The sequence below is a fragment of the Rhincodon typus genome, chromosome 24 (assembly GCF_021869965.1).
Source record: "Rhincodon typus isolate 14 chromosome 24, sRhiTyp1.1, whole genome shotgun sequence".
Classification (NCBI taxonomy): Eukaryota; Metazoa; Chordata; class Chondrichthyes; order Orectolobiformes; family Rhincodontidae; genus Rhincodon; species Rhincodon typus.
This window is the reverse complement of record NC_063355.1, coordinates 11,771,853-11,790,157: the sequence shown is the minus strand read 5'-3', so window position 1 is coordinate 11,790,157 and position 18,305 is coordinate 11,771,853. Positions and strand designations below refer to the sequence as shown.

Here is an 18,305-nt window from a genome sequence, read left to right as displayed (position 1 = left end):
CTGACCCAAAATGTCAACTTTCCTGTTCCTCTGATGCTGCCTGGCCTGCTGTGTTCATCCAGCTCCACACTGTGTTATCTCTGACTCCAGCATTGGCAGATCTTGCTATCTCTGAATCAGTTTTATGCATGAGTTATTCAATGAAATTGTAATGGAAATATTATTTGTTGATCAAAGAGGCACTGTGATGGTGAGTAGTGGGCGGATTGAGAAATGAAGAATTCTGAAGCAATGACGGTTGAGCAGATGTGGTTCGATGACAATCAAAGTCACATTATATGCTCAGAGCAAATCTCCTCCCTGCCTCCCCTTTCTCTGTAAAGTGGGGGAGTTCTTACTCCCTCCTATGATTCTGTGTATTGTGAATACTGAGAGTGCTGGAAATCTGAAATAAAAACAGAAAATGCTCTTTTCCAATGAAAGATAACAGAACCTGAAATAATAACTTTGCTTCACTCCACAAATCCCGTCAGATCCTACGAGTTTCTGTTTCCTGTGAAGGAAGCGATAGATTCATGGTGTGCATAGCATGTTTATAAGACAAGTGTCTTTCTTACCGGATATACAGAAGGTTGGCTCTCCAGACCACTGCCCAGATGGCAGGCATGTGCGGCTAGCTGATCCCGAGAGGATGTGACCCTGATTGCAAGTAAAATTTACGGAGGCTCCAATCAAGTAGAGGTCCCCTTTCTTTGCTCCATTCTTAGGTTTGTCCAGAAACCCACAGGAGATCACTGAAGAATCAAAACAGAATGAAAACAGCGAGTCAGTGATGTGAAATCCAATACTCAGAAACATAAAGCAGCTTCAGAAGATTATAACATCCTGTCTATCACTGAGTGTTATTTCGCTGTGGTGAAAATCTTCATGGGATAATGCTCTCTGCAACAAATGTTTCATCAAACACCGGCAGCTTTAGAAAGCGAGATTTATGAGTCCTTTGTCAACAGCACGGATCTGAAAAATGCATCCAAAACCAATGGAAGCTGTACTTCAAACTGGTCCTTTAAATCCCTGATTCATGACACACAAATCATAAGTTCCGATAGGATCACATAGTGACAAGCACCAGCTCAGGGAGGATTAAGAATGTTGGGGGCTCGGGGAGCAACTCATTTTTCACTAAAACCTTCAGAGCCACCAATGATATTCACATGTGGTGTCCTCTACAACCTTCCTCCCAACTTCAATACAACCCAGAACTGCACGCTCCTCCACCAATTCTTCACTCATTGGCTGCCAGGTTGTGGATCAGAAGAACAATCTTCAATTGTGCAAAAGCCTTCTATACTGCACCCATCCTGCTCCCCAGCTCCTCTCCCACGCTGAACCAAATACAACACAACTCAACTAACCTATTATCTAACCTTTGAACCGCAATGTCCTCCAAAACAATGATCACTCACTTAGATCACAGTAAGGTCTTTCCCTGATTCCTTCAACTTCATTGCTCCCTCACTCCCAACGGCACCCACAGCCTCACTCCTGATACCATCCTCATTGCTCCCTCACTCTCACCCCCACTTCTCCCTCATCCCCGCCACTCCATCACTGCCACTCCCACTCTTCCCTGACTGCCACCCCCACCCCTCTCTCACTTCTACCTCTCCCTCATTCCTACCCCCACCCCTCCCTCACCCTCACCCCAACCCCCACTCCTCCCTCAATTCTACCCTCACTGGTCCCTCACCCGAACCCCCACCCCCACTGATCCCTCTCACTGCTTCCTCAGTTGTAAGACTTGAGGCTCCTGTTAGTTTCAAATCTGACAGTTCCCGAGCTCTACTTTAACCACCATTCGCACCTTGTGCTGATGGTCTATTTTTAGCATCTGCCATTGGCTCCTCATCCATGGTATAATTTGAGACACTCTCCATATGCTTGCCTCATCAAACCATTTGCACCTTGCTCACAGACCATCTTCCACCTCCTGCTCTAAAGTCCTCCTCCTGAGCATATCTATACATTGCCCAGTATTGCCATACTGATGAAGGGTAACACACACAATGTCCTTTCAGTTCTCAATTTGTTTTTGTGAAGTTGGATTTTAGGCATCACTACATTAACAATCATCTAAAGTACCAAATCGTTTGGAATGGATGCCAAATCCATGGCCACCTGCATCTTTCAAATCTTGCCTGCCCTAATACAAAGCCAACTTAAGTGTATTTGTATTTACATTTATCACTTGACCAGTTTGAGTTTTATATGCCCGCAAGTTCAGGGAACACACAAATTTGGGATTATCTCCTCTTTGACAGCTAAATCGTAATCAAGGCAACCAAAATTGAGAGAGTGTGAGCAATTGAGGTAAATGTAAATTAATGGAAATAAAGATTCATGCCCCAATCCCAAGATCAGAGCTACATAGCTATTGGGTCTGCAAAAAGCAAAGGAAAACACAGCCCTTGGTTAGAAAATCATATTGTTTCCACAGTTAATCACAGTGCGCTCAGTCAAGTGCACAACTTCCCCTTCCAGGATCATACATTGAGATCCCAATGCTTTAAGAAAGCAACAATGGAGGATGAATAGGAAACAAGAATAAAATTACGAAACAACTTGTCAGGCCACTCATGGTAAAGATGGTTCCACTCCAGGGAGCATCAAAATTTAAGGTGGTGGCTCATATATCCAATAAGAACTTTAGCAGAAAGGCCTTTACCCAGTGATTAGTGAGAATGCAACATGGAGATGTTGGGGTACATGCATTTAAAGGGAAACTAACAAAGTACATAGGGGAGAAATGAAGAAAAAGAGCTGTAACAGGGTTAGACAGGGTAGGATAAGAGACTTCTGTGATTTCTAAGTAATTTTATACAGACAGTTTATTGGGCCGAACAGCAGCTACATATCTCACCTGGCTCAAGGCTTTCAACCAACTTAACATAACTCTCGTAAGAGACCATTGTCGCGTTTCCCATCCGAAGGTTCTTGGTTACAAGAGTATCAAATTGGCAAAAGCTGTTCCCTTGACACAGGGCCGACATTTCAGCATAGAATGGATCTGCAGGGTCATCCGTCACTGAGAAAATGGGAGTGAAATCCGGGTCATGCTTTGGAGCATGCAGGTAATTTTTCAGCAAGAACTGGCTGTCATAAGTGAAGAGAGAACTTTTGTTTTCAATTGCCCCTAGAAAGGAAACATAAATACATTGAAGAAGATCTCCCAACATGCAGTGGCACATAGACAGAATCGAAACCTGCCAATTCAAAGGTTTGGAACAAAAGTAGTGGCTGTTTCTATCTGAAGAGCTTAGTGTGGCGTCTAGTCTGGTTTCTAATGAGATCACAGAACTGGAAGAGTTAAAGTAAATCACGAGGAAGTGACTCGGAAAAGCTGGAATTGGATCTGAAAAGTCTGTGTGTTGTAAAGAAGACGTGATGGGGCCAGGAACGGGAGGAGTGTCACATTTCTGTAGGCTTGGGAATATCTGAGTAATATTTTGTTAAAGCTTTTTGACTTGCACTCATTGGGACAATTATAAAAACACAGCGTAGGGATAGCATGTCCCCTCGACCATTTACACCAGGCAAGTTACCAATCGTACCTAACCAGCCCACACTTGCAAAACTCAAACCACGAATAGGGTGAATAGTCGAGGTCTTTTCCCCAGGTTATGGAGTCCAAAACTAGACAGCATAGGTTTAAGGTGAGAGGGGAAAGATATAAAAGGGTGCGAAAGGGGCAACGTTTCCAAACAGAGGGTGGTACTTGTATAGAATGAGCTGCCAGAGGAATTGGTGGAGGCTGATACAATTACAACATTTAAAAGGTATCCGGATGGGTAAAAGAATAGGAAGAGATATGGGCCAAATGCTGGCAAATGGGTTTAGATTAATTTAGGATATCTGGACAACATGGAAAAGTTACACTGAAGGGTCTGTTTCCGTGCTGTACATCTCTATGACTCTATGACTCTAAGCATCCAAAATTTTAGGTGTGATTGCATGATAGGATAACATTTACTAAATAATCCTAACTGTGCTAAAACCAATTTGAGATTGCTAGTCAGACTTGCAGTGTGGTACATTTGTATCAATTGGAAGCTACACAAATGAATACTTAGGCTCTGATCTTTACAGATCAAAGATTCACATACACACAATACGTCTCTTTCAATTGAACAAATTGTGTGACAGCCATCCTCTGTTTCAGCTTCAGAGCAACGCCTTGACTAAGCAGAGTCAATCTGTCTGGTTTAAGTTTAAACAAAGCTTGGCAATTAACTGTCAGTGATCATTTAACTGGTACATTCTCCATGACAACACTTCTACCAAGAGTCCGCTGCACAACCATCACACACAGTATTCTGTTTCCCTTTTCACTGGTGTTCTTGCAAATCATCCTGATGAATGCAAGATGAAAATCTTGCACAAAATGTATTTTTTTTTTCAGTAATTGTCAAGCTCTGTACCACCAGTCGAGTTGTACATCAATAGGTAGTTTCAACTGAAGACTTGCAATTAATGTGCAGGGATTCTATGATCTATTATAACAAGTAATATTGACCAATGGAGAGCTTTAAATGAACACAGGTTCATGGAAATTGCAAGACAGGAGATCAGCCAGAAGAGATTTGGAATAGTTGAGTCCAGAAGCTGTAAGAACATGGATAAGATAAATGGCATAAGGCAGAATGATGGGCAATAGTCCAGGCATAGAAATAGGTAGTTTTAGACTATGGAAGGAATAATGGGTGCTGGTGGGGCGAGTTGGGGGGTTGGTGGTGAAGGGTGATGAGGAGGAGAGCTCAGCTTAGCTTAGCTCAGGGGTGAATAGGACATAAACTGTGGTAGAGTCAGTGACTACAGAACGGAATGTGGACCAAAGGCCAAAAACATCAGAGTGGATTTTGTGGTGCCAGTAATGCATTTTGCATTTGGAGTGCTGGAGCCATCCAGTAATTTCTGGAATACAGACTACAGCCCTTAAATTCAGAAGTCGCAACAGGCAAAGCCAAGGCTCCCAAGGCCTTGCAACATCTGTTACTAAGTTGTATATTTAATAGAATCCCCCTTGAATTTTGGTTTTTTTCTCACTAACAACGAAAAGCACCTACTCTATAAAAAAAACATATAGGAACTAAGTAGCCTCCTCAATTTGCAAAAATGTCAAAAAGATGCATTCTCAGAAAGGATATTTTGACATGAAAATAAATTCAATTAAATAATTATGGAAGATAATTCATCTGATATTTTAAAGATGATTCATCAGATGATATTTTAATTGTTTTAATGCAAGTTACTTCTTAAGCAATTCCGGTAAATCTTGTTAAAAGATCAACATGAAAGGTCTTAAAAGATGTTGTTAAATGTCATTTACATTAAATAAAAACTAAAAGAACTGCGGATGCTGCAAATGAGGAACAAGAACAGAAGTTGCTGGAAAAGCTCAGCAGGTCTGGCAGCATCAGTGAAGAAAAAATCAGAGTTAATGTTTCAGGTCTGGTCCTGAAACATTAACTCTGAATTTTTCTCCACAGATGCTGCCAGACGCGCTGAGCTTTTCCAGCTACTTCTGTTTTTGCTCCTCATTTACATTAAAGTTTGATTTACCTGGCTAAAATGTAAAATATATGACTTTGTTAAACATGATTTTTCAGAATTTTAAATGTTTTTATATGCAACACATTTTAAAATGATTTATCTGATGTTCTTGAGCCTGCTACACCATTCAATGTGATCATAGCTGATCTTCCAACTCAGTCCCCCGTTCCTACTTTCTCCCCAGACTCTTTGATCCAGTTAGCCCTAAGAAAGATACCTAACTCCTTTTTGAAAACATTCAAAATGTTGAAACACGTCCTTTCTGTGGCAGAGGATTCCACAGGCTCACCACTCTCGGAGTGCAGAAATTTCTCCCAATCTCAGTCCTAAATGACCTACTCCATATCTGTAGACTGTGAACCCCCTGTTCCTCTTTCAAACTCAGATTCTTCCTGAAACTGAAGTTTGATTCAATACCAGAGATGAGTGTTGTTGCATTGCAGGTGACCACTAAATCCAGAGAGAAGGCATCAATCTTCCTGATATGTTACGAGAAGAAATTTTGGCAGGTGTCAGACAAGCGAGGTGACAGGCCGCAGACAGTCATAAGTGTCAAAATGAGGCTTCTAACATTGTGCTTTCAGCCTGATGGCAGATTGGCAAACACAGGAGTAGTAATGCAGGAGAGGGAATCATTGACAATATTTATTAATATAAGAGTGAGGAATTGAAGTTGGGTGGCCACCAGATTACGGAGAATAGTGCGAAGGGAACAAGGAGGTACATTTTCCAGACAGGATAGGCTCGGAGCCGATATGAGGGGAGATGGGAGAGAAATGAAGGAAAGATGCAAGTCCCAGGCTATGGCAGAGAGAAATCCTACAGGACATCTGACTTGGTCACGAAGAAGAGAGGGAAGCAAGGAAGTCTAAATCGGAGATTGCAATCTTAATGCCAAAAAAATCCTTGAGCTATTGTTCAAACTAAAAGATGGAGGGAACAGAAGGGGAAAGTTTTGGAAGTCCACTAGTAGTGCAGAAGAAAAAGTGGGAGTTATCAGGATGACCCTGGAATAGTGTGTCGTTTTGACAGTGGTTGATTTGCTGGTTTGTCCTCAAGTGATTTATTTTATAGGACTTTAAAACATCATTTCAATTACAAAATGCCTTCACCCATGCTTATTTCCGCCTCAAGCTGGTAGGTCTTTCTGTTTACTCTAACTCCCACGCTAAACCAATCAAACACGATGAGCACTAATCTGTTACCAGTCTAACAATCAGAAACAGATGAATCAAACCATTGAACACTGCACCAAATACAAAGCGAAATGATTGTTTGCAAATTTATGTCATTTGTTATTTTGGATTTATTTAGTAAAAGGCATCACAAAATTAGGACTTGGATTGATTTAAAAGGCTGTGCAGTAAAATGTATGTCTAGATATGGGTCAAAAGAAAGAATTAGCAACTAGAGACGTCTACTCACAGCTGGCACCCAGTTCGTAGAACATTTCCAGACCGGCATCAGCCGACAGAATTGAGCCATTTCTGAAGGTGAAGTCATCATCTGTGTTGTTATTCATTACTCCAAACAGACCTTCCGTCCAGTTCACAAATGTGTCCGGTAAAAGAACTGTGATACTCAAGAGTGTGCCCCTAGCTCGTGTTTCCACACCAGCTCCAGAAGGAAACATGACAGTAACGTTCTGCGTATTATCCGAAAATACAAAAACACCTGCAGGAGTACAAGAAGCCAGATAAATATCCCCATAGTACATCAGCCTGTGGTCTGATGGTGTCTTTACCCAAAAATATGGCTCATTTAGAGAGAGACAAAGAAAAACTTGCATTCTTATAGCACATGCTCAGGATTTTACAGCCAATCGAGGACTACTTGAAATGTCGGCTGTGCTGTAACTTGGTGGCCAATTTGGGCACAACATTGTTTCACAAACAGCAATTCATAAATGACCAGATAATCCATTCAATGAAATACAAACACAAAGTGCTAGAGAAACTCATCAGGTCCAGTAGCATCTGTGGAGGGAGAAACAGTTAACATTTTGAGTCTTTTTTAGAATTGGGATCTATTTTGTGATGTTGTTTGAGTGATAAATATGTCCTTGGAGGCTGGCAAGAATGATGATTTTTTTCATAATACTTCCATGGGACCATTTCCATCTACCAGAGAAGGCTGAAGGGACCTCCATATACATCTCATCCAAAAGGTGGCAGCTCAGACAGTATAGCATTCCTTTAGTACTACATTGCACTGTTGGTATCTTGGTGCTAAAATGCTTGGATTGAGACTGCAACCTGATGAGAGGTATAGAATCATAGATTCCCTACAGTGTGGAAGCAGGCCATTTAGCCCATTGAGTCCACAGAGACCATCCAAAGAGCTTCCCACCCAGACCCATCTTCTATCCTATCCCTGTAACCCTGCATCTTTCATGACTAACCCACCTAGCCTGGACACTATGAACAATTTAGCACGGCCAATCCACCCTAACCTGCATATCTTTGGACTATGGGAGGAAACCAGAGCACCCACAGGAAACCCACGCAGACACAGGAAGAATGTGCAAAATGCACACAGTCAGTCAGCCGAGGATGGAATCGAACCTGGGTCCCTGATGCAATGAAGGATAATAGTTATCAGTCTGGGCAGTACATGAAATAGCTGGGTGCATCCAGGTTAAGTGAGCATTCACAAATTCAAAAGAAAACTCACCTTTAAGATCCATCCAGTTTTGCTCATTGAAAGTTACAATCTCATGATTGACCAGCACCTCCAAACCATCATCACTAGAATGGGCTGTAACACGGACTTCAATCACATCAGAGTCACCTTCCTGCATAGCAACAGCTGTAAAGCCTGTCGCTTTTGCATATGTTCCTGTAAAAAGGCAATGCAGCTAATTGCCAATCAATATTGCTGTGACATAAACCTGAACAGAATAAAAATTGCAGCTGTAAATCTTAGAGGAGACTTTTATCAGGCTTGCAATAGAATTCAAGGTCCAATTCAACTTGTGATTGTGCCAACTCCTAGTGTTTATGATTGTCCACAATTTTATAGCCATTTAATTGCATCTTAATTGTCCAATGCTATAATTCTATAACTATTGACTTCAATTATGCTAAATTCTCATCAACATAATGTTATAATTAGCCACTGTAATTTGCCATTTTTTAGCAGTTATAAATCTATAATTTCCACTATTATATTTCCAATTTACACAGGATTCTTAATTACAGACTGTTACACTGGTAGAATTACTCACTGGCAGATTGGTATAATTATTCTCTGTAACACTGGTATAATTATTTACTGTTAAAGGGCTACAATTACACACTGTTACAGTGCTATAATTACACATTTCACTTCTATAATTACTCACTGTTGACACTGCTGTAACTATGCATTGTTGTATTGTTCTAATTACACACTGCTGCACTGCAATAATTACTCAATATCACAGTGCCATTATTTCTCGCAGTGACGCTGCTATAATTATCCACTGTTAGACAGGTATCATTACTCATTGTTACGCTGCTACAATTACACATTGTCATATGGTTATAAATTATCATTGTTACACTGCTCACACTACCCATTGTAACACTGCTATAATCAATCACTCTCCGTTACACTGATATAATCAACCAGTCTGTGTTACACAGCTATAATTACTCACTGTTACACTGCTACAAAAACTGTTACACTGCTTGCATTATCCACTGTCCACTACTGTAGTTACTCATTGTTCATCTGCTCCAATTCTATACTCTTACACTACTACAATCACTAATTGTTACAATGTTATAATTACTCTGCTGCACCTGACATAATTACTGCTACCGTGGTATAATTACTCGCTATTGACACTGGTATAATTACACATTGCTACACTGATATAATTACTATTACAGTGATATAATTTTATGCTGTTACACTGCAATAATTACTCAACATCACTCTTCTATAATTATAGTTACACTGCTGTAATTAATAATGTTATATTAGTATCATTATTCATTATTACACTATTTTAATTACACTGTCACATGATTATAGTTCTATACTACTACAGTGGTATAATTACTTATTGTTACACTGCTATAATTGTTCACTGTCATTATTACCCACAAATACACTGGTATAGCTAATCAATGGAACATTGCTATAATTATGCAATGTTATACGAGTAGAATTTACTCACTGCTACACTGTTACTGTTACGCTGCTGTAAGTTCTCACAGTTACACTTCTGTAATTACTCACCAACACACTTAAAATAATCCATTATTATATTGGTACAATTACCCACTGTTGCACTGCTACACTAACCCGCTTTCACACGGCTATAATTACTCACAGATACTCCACTTACCAACTTTTGACCTACAAAAGTATCAACTTTTACGAGCACTGTTATAATTATGCATTGTTACTCTGGAATAGTTCGTCACTATTCTACGGACTGTTAGACAGCTATAATTGCTCACTGTTACACTACTATAAGAACCCACTTTCACATGGCTATAATTGCTCACTGTTACACTACTATAAGAACCCACTTTCATACAGATTTATTGTTCACTGTGACACTGCTAAAATTACCCACTATTGAACTATAACTGAATTCCAGCACCATCCTACCACTCGCTGTACCTGGAACAACCAGCCACTGCTAGGATATCCCAGAATTGACTGGCATCCCTGGTAATGACACCATCTTTAAAAGCCATTGTGCCCACAGACAGTCACTGCTAGTCCAGTGCTGTCCTGCATGGTTTCTGACATTTGCCCCACACATGGCAGAGGAGGAAAAATTTGCTCCCTGCTCTGCAGTGCAGGCAGCCAGCTGGAGATCCTAGTGATGCAGATGCAACATAGACTCTTCCCCCCAGATGAATAATGGAGGGCATGACACCACCACGGTCAGTGTAGCCACAATTCTCTGGAGGAATGCCCAGCACTGTAGGAAGAAGGTCAATGTCCTTTTCCACACCAGTGGTGTATGTCTTGTCTCTGATGCCTCACGCTCACTCTATCCCTGTTAATGTACCCACCTCTCACCAAGGCTCACTTTCTAGCGCTCTCACTGTTGCCTGCAACATCTTCCACACTCGCTGTCATCCATCCCAACCCCCGACACCATTCAACCTGTTTGCTTTCTGTGCTGCCTACTCACTCATTCAGGACACCTCCCTACCCTGCATGCACTGCCCTAACAGCTGTGCTACACACCTTCATCTCCTTTAATACCTGCTTTTCTGCCATTCCAGGAGGAAAACAACTTGCAATAGGGCAGAAAGACTCAAGATGGACTGCCCAACATATGGCTCCTCAGCTTCCTAAGTCTCTGACTGCCCCATGCAACTAACTGAACATGTCCAAGCCCTGGTCTGGTATCAGAGGCTGCCCTTGACTAACTGAGCCACTGCCACACTGTTATAATTACTGAGTTTTACTGCTATAATTACTCACTATTACAACCAAAAATTCTTAAAGACATGGAAACTCCCAAAAGAATGTTCTGATTAAAAAGGACGCAAATTGTCTGAAGAAGCAGAAATGGTGTTATTCATCCCTGTTGTTGAAAAGGATGAGAGACACCATTAAGAAGGGTAAAATGGCACCAAACTCCCACATAGTTCTTTCAATCAAAATCGCAAATTGGTGAAGAATGACAAGTTAAGGCGCATAAAGATATAAAAGATAAAAGAAACTTTAATAACTTAAAATACAGAAAAAAAATCACAGACGAATCAAAGTAGATTTAAGTCTCTCTTTATGCAATAACTCATTGTAGTTAAACAGCTTAAAAGAAGATCTGTAATTAACATTTAACAGCAATTTCAAAAGAATGCTTAAAGATCCAACAAGCTATGTAGCAATTGGATTGAAATCACAACTGAAATTTAAAGAGAAGCTGAAAATACATAGAATTCCAAAAATTAAAAAAAACTTTCAGAATTTAAATGAGTAATTTAATTTCAACAAAGGAATGCAGAAAGTTATTACACACCAGGCAGTTTCAACATTACAGATATTTTAAACATCAGTGAGTTAAATTGGCCAGCATGGAAGAAACAATGAGATATGGAACTGCTTCAGGTCTAGACACCAATTCAGAAGCAGAACAAGTTAGTACACTGGTTTATTCTGTGGAAATATTACCAGACTACCATAATCACAGAAAAATAGTTAAATAAGATATTGGTAGCTTTGATGACATCAAAAGCATTTGACAACTGCTTTACGTTGAGAACTAATTGCGTTATGGAAGGAGCAAGATTCAACAAAAGAATATTGCTTTCAGGAGAAACTGTCAACAACTTAGTAAGTGATCATTGTTCATTGTTTGAATTTTGCAAAATGCAGCACTACAACCAGTACTAATTAGAGGCAGAATTGTCATCAGAATTTCTGGTTCATTTTTCAGGGTCTTTACAGCAAAAGGAAGATCTCAGACTGAATAAAAAGTCTATCCAGCATGTGTTACAAGGTGAGATTTGGAAAGACCATGAAAAAAATCAGAGGAATTCACTCCAGAAGACAATCAGAACCTAGCGACTTCATACATCAGTGACACTCCAAATAATCACAAGGCAAACCAATGCAAAAAGTGTCCAAATCTTTTGATATTAGGAGTCACTGTCCCCAAATCATAGAGAAAAGAAACCACCCAAACAGAAGCAATGGCTAGCTCCATCACAACAATTTAGAAAACCGTGCAGAAATCAAAACAACTTGTAAATAACAAAAGTATACTAGTTACACCACAAACAAGTCAATACTTTCTATCAAGCACAATTAGAAAACAATTCTGACTCCCCAAATAAACTTCTATTAGAACATGGATCTTTAGATCATGATATACCTCCTTTAGAAGAAACATCACAGTTATTGCTAAGGAAATAAGGACCAATCTAAACGAGGCATGACAGAATTATAGAAACAGAAATTTATGGAAAAAGTTAGGAGGTCTGGCAGCATCTGTGAAATGAAGTTAATGTTTCAAGTCCAGTGATCCTTCTTCTGAAGATCCATTATGGTGGCCCAATATCAATATTAATACGTCTTCAGAAGAGAAGACATGCAAGAGATATAAGACCCAGCAGAAGAGTCATACAGGACTTAAAACATTAACTCTTGTTTCTCCCTCCACAGATGCTGCCAGATCTGCTGAAGTCTCTCCAGCACTTTCTGATTTTACAATAGAGGCAAGCTTGTTGCTCTCAGTGAGAATGCTCATTTTTATATACATAACCATAGTCCAGAGGACACAGATATAGAGTCAACCTCTTTGATAGGTCGGGGAGTTGAATTTACAATTTTCAGCCATCAGCAAGTATGTTGGCAAAAGCCATACTGGAATGGGGGTGAATTGGTTATTTAACAATGCTTTATAAAGGTCAGCATTTTTCTTCAAATGGGACCTAGCTATTTGGATGCTATGCTTGTAGGTAGAGACATAACAGTTTAGCATCCTTCTTTGACGTGATGTTGTATTTCATCATCATCATCATAGAATCCCTACAGTGTGGAAACAGGCCCTTCGGCCCAACAAGTCCACACCGACCCTGAGAGCTTCCCACCCAGACCCACCTCCCTGTTACCCACCCAAGTCATGTGAATAATTCAGGTTATGTCTTCTCAAAGAAGTTGTTAGTGCTGAGTAGTTCCAATTCTTTGACCTCTCAAAGAAGATTGAGGGCAAAATGTGTATTCTAGCTCACAAGTGTAGTTCCTTGAGTATTAAGTATGTATACATTCTCCGCTATCATCCACCCTTTATGTTACAGAATTGCTTGGAGTACACTCTTAATGTTGAGGGCTGATCCACCTGGCCTATCTTCTCTGTAGACTGTAACTTCTGTTTCTTCACAAATGCTAAATGATCTGATAGAGTAGTGACACTCACTACTGCATCAAGCTCAAAATTAACGGGATTTCCGTCGACATGAACAGGTTCTGCATGGAGGTCAGCAATTTTCATTGAAAAACGTTGGATATCTTCCACAATGTCAGTTTCTCTACTGTATTCTCATTGTGTGAGTGGCCATTTGACTTTTTCCCCTACCCAATAATTGAATCCTGCTTCTATAAATCTTCTGGAAATGACTTATAGTTCTGCAGATCTTGTAATTTTTTCAAAGCTGAGCATTATTCATGCCTGTGAGTGATCATTGTTCCACAACATGACACTGACTCTTATTGTCTGCTGTCTGGCCTACCCTTTGTGTCAGCTTGTCATGAGTGTTCTTAATTATGATATCCTTATAAACTGAATAGATTCTGTTGCCCTCCTATGATAAGGTTGTCCTTCTGCTTCCAGCATTTCTGTGATTATTCTTGGTTTCTGCTTCCAGCACAATTTTAAAAAAATTAAAGGACATGTTGAATGTTTATAAACCTTAATTGAAAGTATCTGCACTCTTTTATGTTTTGACAAGCTATAACCTCATTAGCTGTAAATCCTGTTGAATATAATAACTTGTTCAATTTGTGATTTTATGTGTAGCTTGGCAGCAATTCTGGACCTTAAAACTGTTATCTCCAAAATCCTGTGTTCTATTTTGCCCATTTCTAAAATTAAATCTGTCAGACATTATTACTTTTCCTGTTAATATGTGTTCTTCTTATTTTAAAGTGTTTAAATTCTCATTAGAAATCTCAATGCTACTTTCATTCCTGACTTGCAATCTATCAGTGATAATTTGATCTCTTCCCAAAGTGATTCTGACTTCTTCTGTAGAGCAATGCTATTTTTCCCCATATCTGATAGGTTTTTAAACTGTACACTGCAATGCTGGTTAATTATTCTTCATTTAGACTCAGCATTCTGCACTTCAGTATTGTTTAATGGAGCTTTTCCCACGCTTGTGCAGTCAAAATGTAGATATCCCATTTTTGCTAAATGGATGATTTCCCATCTTTCACAGCCTAATAAATTACACCTGTTCTTTTCAATTATTTCTCAAATAAAGCTGGCTGCTTTAATAAATTCTTCCTGCTTGAACCATGGTTTAAATGCAGCTTCAATATTCCCTGTACTACCTTATTCTGTTAGACTCTGTTTAGTCTTTGAAATGGCCCTTTTGTCACCTTAATTCTGGTTTTGTGATATTACTGGTGCTACAATCTTGATTTAAATTACTTCCATGGGCCTTGATTTTCTTCTGTAGCCATGCCTTGTAATATCTGCTTCAAACAGTGGCAATGGTCATTGTTAGCTGTTTGCCTATAGTTACTGTTGATAGTTCAGCTACTGACTATCTCTATGAGTAGCTCTTAAAGTCATTCATCCTGTAAATGTCCAGCACTACACTTGAATCCCTTGGATTTCTCTGCTCCTGGGTCCACTGGCTTTCTCTGCTTTTGGATCCAAAGAAATTCTCACTATTGTTACCTTGTACTATAAAGCAACCATTTCCACCATTGCTGAGGTATTACATGTGCTATAATGCCAACCATGACAACCTTGTGACTCTTAAAGTAAAGGGGCTCTTTCAGTTATAGTTTACTGCATGAAAACAATCAGTAAGATAGGCCTTGTCACGAGGAAGATGAGCAGACATCGTCACTCCAGAAGATCGAGAGCTGTTCTAGCTTAACTCCACTGATAATGTCATGTGGATGTCAGATTGGGCGGAGTTTAATGCAACAGGTTAAAAACCGAAAGAACTGCGGATGCTGTAAATCTGAAACAAAAACAGAAGTTGCTGGAAAAGCTCAGATCTGGCAGCATCTGTGAAGAAAAAAAAAATCAGAGTTAACGTTTCAGGTCCAGTGACCCTTCCTCAGAATGGATGGTAGCTGGGAAAACGTCAGCTTACATGCAGAAAATAGGGAGGGGGATGAGGTAGTGAGTAAACAATAGCATAGAGAAGAACAGTTGGACAGACAAAGGAGTTGATAAAGGCGGGTGAATAGCTGTTAATGGCAACTGTTAGTGACTAACAACAGGGGGTGTGTAATGGCAGGCTTTGTGGTAACAAGGCCTGGTGTGTGGGTTGGGGGGCTAGGACATGGGAGAGTTTAGGCCCTAAAATTATTGAACAATTCCAACTGTTCTTCTCTCTTTAGGCTCTATCCTATCATTTACTCCCTATCCCATGCCGCTCCCTATTTTCTGCATATAAACAGACGTTTTCCCAGCTACCATCAGTTCTGATGAAGGGTCACCGGACCTGAAACGTTAACTCTGATTTTTTTCTTCACAGGTGCTGCCAGACCTGCTGAGCTTTTCCAGCAACTTCTGTTGTTAATGCAACAAGTCTCCAATATCAACTGTTCCAGAACCATTACCTTTTTGTGTAATAAATACTCACTGTTATACTGCTATGATGATTTCCTATTACACTCCTGTAAGTACCCTCCACTACACAGCTTTAATTACTCACTGTTACAATACTATAATAATCTAATGTTGCACAGCTTTAATTACTCACTATTACACTGTTCCTATTGTCTATTGTTAAACTGCTTTAACAACCCATTGTAACATTACTATAATTATTCACTACTACACTGTTTTAATTACTCAGTCACACAAATATAATTGCCATCTGTCAGACTATATAATGACCCACTGCTACAATTACCCACTGTCACACTAGTTTAATTATTCACGATAACATATATAATTATCCATTGTCACATCAATATAAATACCCACTTTTACACTGCTGTAATTACTCATTGTTGCACTGCTACAATAATTCTGCCATTACGATCTCATCTCTGGTTTGAAAATGCTGGTAGGCAAGATCTTCCAAGGATTCAGGCCTAAAGTTGCCTGGAGACCACCTTGAGTAGCTGATTAAAATGGTTGTCACAACCGGCAAAAAAACTTTGGCCTGGTCTATTCAAGGTAATCAGTGACTCAACTATGTAAGTTGATCATTCTGGTCACTTTTTAAATGTTCCTTTTCACTTTACCCCCTCACTTCCTAACCTCTTTATGCTTTCACTTCCTTATCTCTTTATTTTTTCATTTCCTTACTTCCTCACCCTTACTCCTCTCAACCTGATACTTCTAAGCTATTACCCACTTTGTGAACAGTATTCAGAAATCGTATTATAACAGCTAGAAGCTGTTGAGTACCGCAAAATTCTCTGAGTAAACAAAGAGCTTCTTCAAAGCATCTATATAACCAATGTGAAACCTGTGTAAAATGATTAGCTAATTGGATTTCAGCTAAGAGCCCATAAACTCCCTAAATAAACAAACAGACTTTAGAACTGCAATTTCAACAGATATTGACACTGAATACATAAAAACAATGGGAAAAGATGAAACATTTGCAATTGGGTATTATATTATGCCACCTTTTCAACAGTGTAAATTGTACTGAAGGTTATCCATGAGATGAACCTTTTCTTAAATCATGTGAAGACTTTTCATGTTTGCAATGTTGATCTTTTACTTGACAGATTGCCATTTGATATAAGTAGCAATCTGGCAAGCACATTGTTTAAGGGCTCATTACATTTTTCAGTCACTGAACTGTCACAATTCACCTGAATGAAAATGGAAATAACTCTTGCTGTAGCATTTTTTGAATAGTGAAGGAAGCAAAACTACTTCCCTTAGCTTTTAAACCCTTCTGGGTTCACAGCTCCACGAGGCTGGTGTGAGGTCCTGTCACTTGCAGGAAATTAGAAATCATATGTGAGGAGTAGTCTCCGTGATCCCACAATGTTAACACATCCATCTTCCATGCAAGCATGTGAGAACCAGGACTACTCTCTCCCTGCCCTTATGAGTGTGAGAAAGGAGCAGGACTTCCAACTGCTCCACTCACCAGTCGTGTTTCTCAGTCCCACCTCGTTCTGTTCCAATTGGGATCAGGAATATCTGGCACCCCATGACACCACGCCCCCATACCCTCAAACATCTGTTCAATTATTCCTGACATCAACTCAAACAACCTCAATTCATTTTAAAGGGAAAAACTGAAACGTGCTTACAGCAATTTACTTGTGCGTACCCTTCGCAACAAAACTGAGATCATCAAAACATCTGGAAGTCAGCTGGCCACTTTCTCAAAAAAATTTCCACCATCAGTCATTTATCCAATTCACTTTTTAAAATTCTTATTGAATCTTTTCTCACCACCTGTCCCAGATTGTGCATGGAGCTCACTACCTAAGAATTTCCTCATGTCCTCTCTGGCTCTTTTGCTAAAAGATTCATTGTGTTTATTTCTTTTTATAAGGACCAAATGCCATACCACATCATAATTACCTAATCAAGTGGAAATTCAAAGGGTGTTATTTGTGAGGGCAGTTATTTGGATTCCTTAACAAAACTCTCAAAATGGTACAACTACCTGTTTTTCTTTTAATCCATTCAAAGTTTCAGCTTCACTATACTATATCTGTAAAGGTTATGAAAGAAAAGAAATGACCCAAAGCATCAAAATATAGCAGGGGAAATATGGGACTGTAGAGTGATTGGAGGTCATCCAGGTGGACCTCAGAATATGAAAACAAAAATGCTAGAAATCACAGTGTGTCAGGCAACATCTGTGGAGAGAGAGCAAGTTAACATAGAGTCTAGATGACTATCAATTATTAAAAAAAAATCAACATCCTTTCTCCCCCAGCATTCCAACCCCCAACAACTGCATAAATGCTGCCCCCTCCACACTTCACACCAGCTCTGATGAACAGTCATCTACACTAAAACATCACCTTGTTCTCTCTCTCAGGATGATGCCTGACCACTGTGAATTCCAGCATTTTTTGTTTTCAGTACAGATTCCAGCATGTGTAGCAATTTGCTCCCTCAGAAA

At 39.7% G+C, this 18,305-nt stretch overlaps 1 protein-coding gene across 2 annotated transcripts in view; it reads right to left on the bottom strand.

Moving 5' to 3' along the window:
* Positions 1-18,305, bottom strand: part of susd2 (sushi domain containing 2) — a 109,829-nt gene that overhangs the window by 27,256 nt on the left and 64,268 nt on the right. For both annotated transcript variants that reach the window (XM_020513477.2, XM_048611180.1), the window contains exons 10-13: positions 8,224-8,388; positions 6,976-7,224; positions 2,861-3,133; positions 558-734 (exon numbers count right to left, since the gene is read on the bottom strand). In XM_020513477.2, the coding sequence (XP_020369066.2) occupies positions 558-734; positions 2,861-3,133; positions 6,976-7,224; positions 8,224-8,388 (864 nt within the window). The remainder of the gene's footprint in view (positions 1-557; positions 735-2,860; positions 3,134-6,975; positions 7,225-8,223; positions 8,389-18,305) is intronic.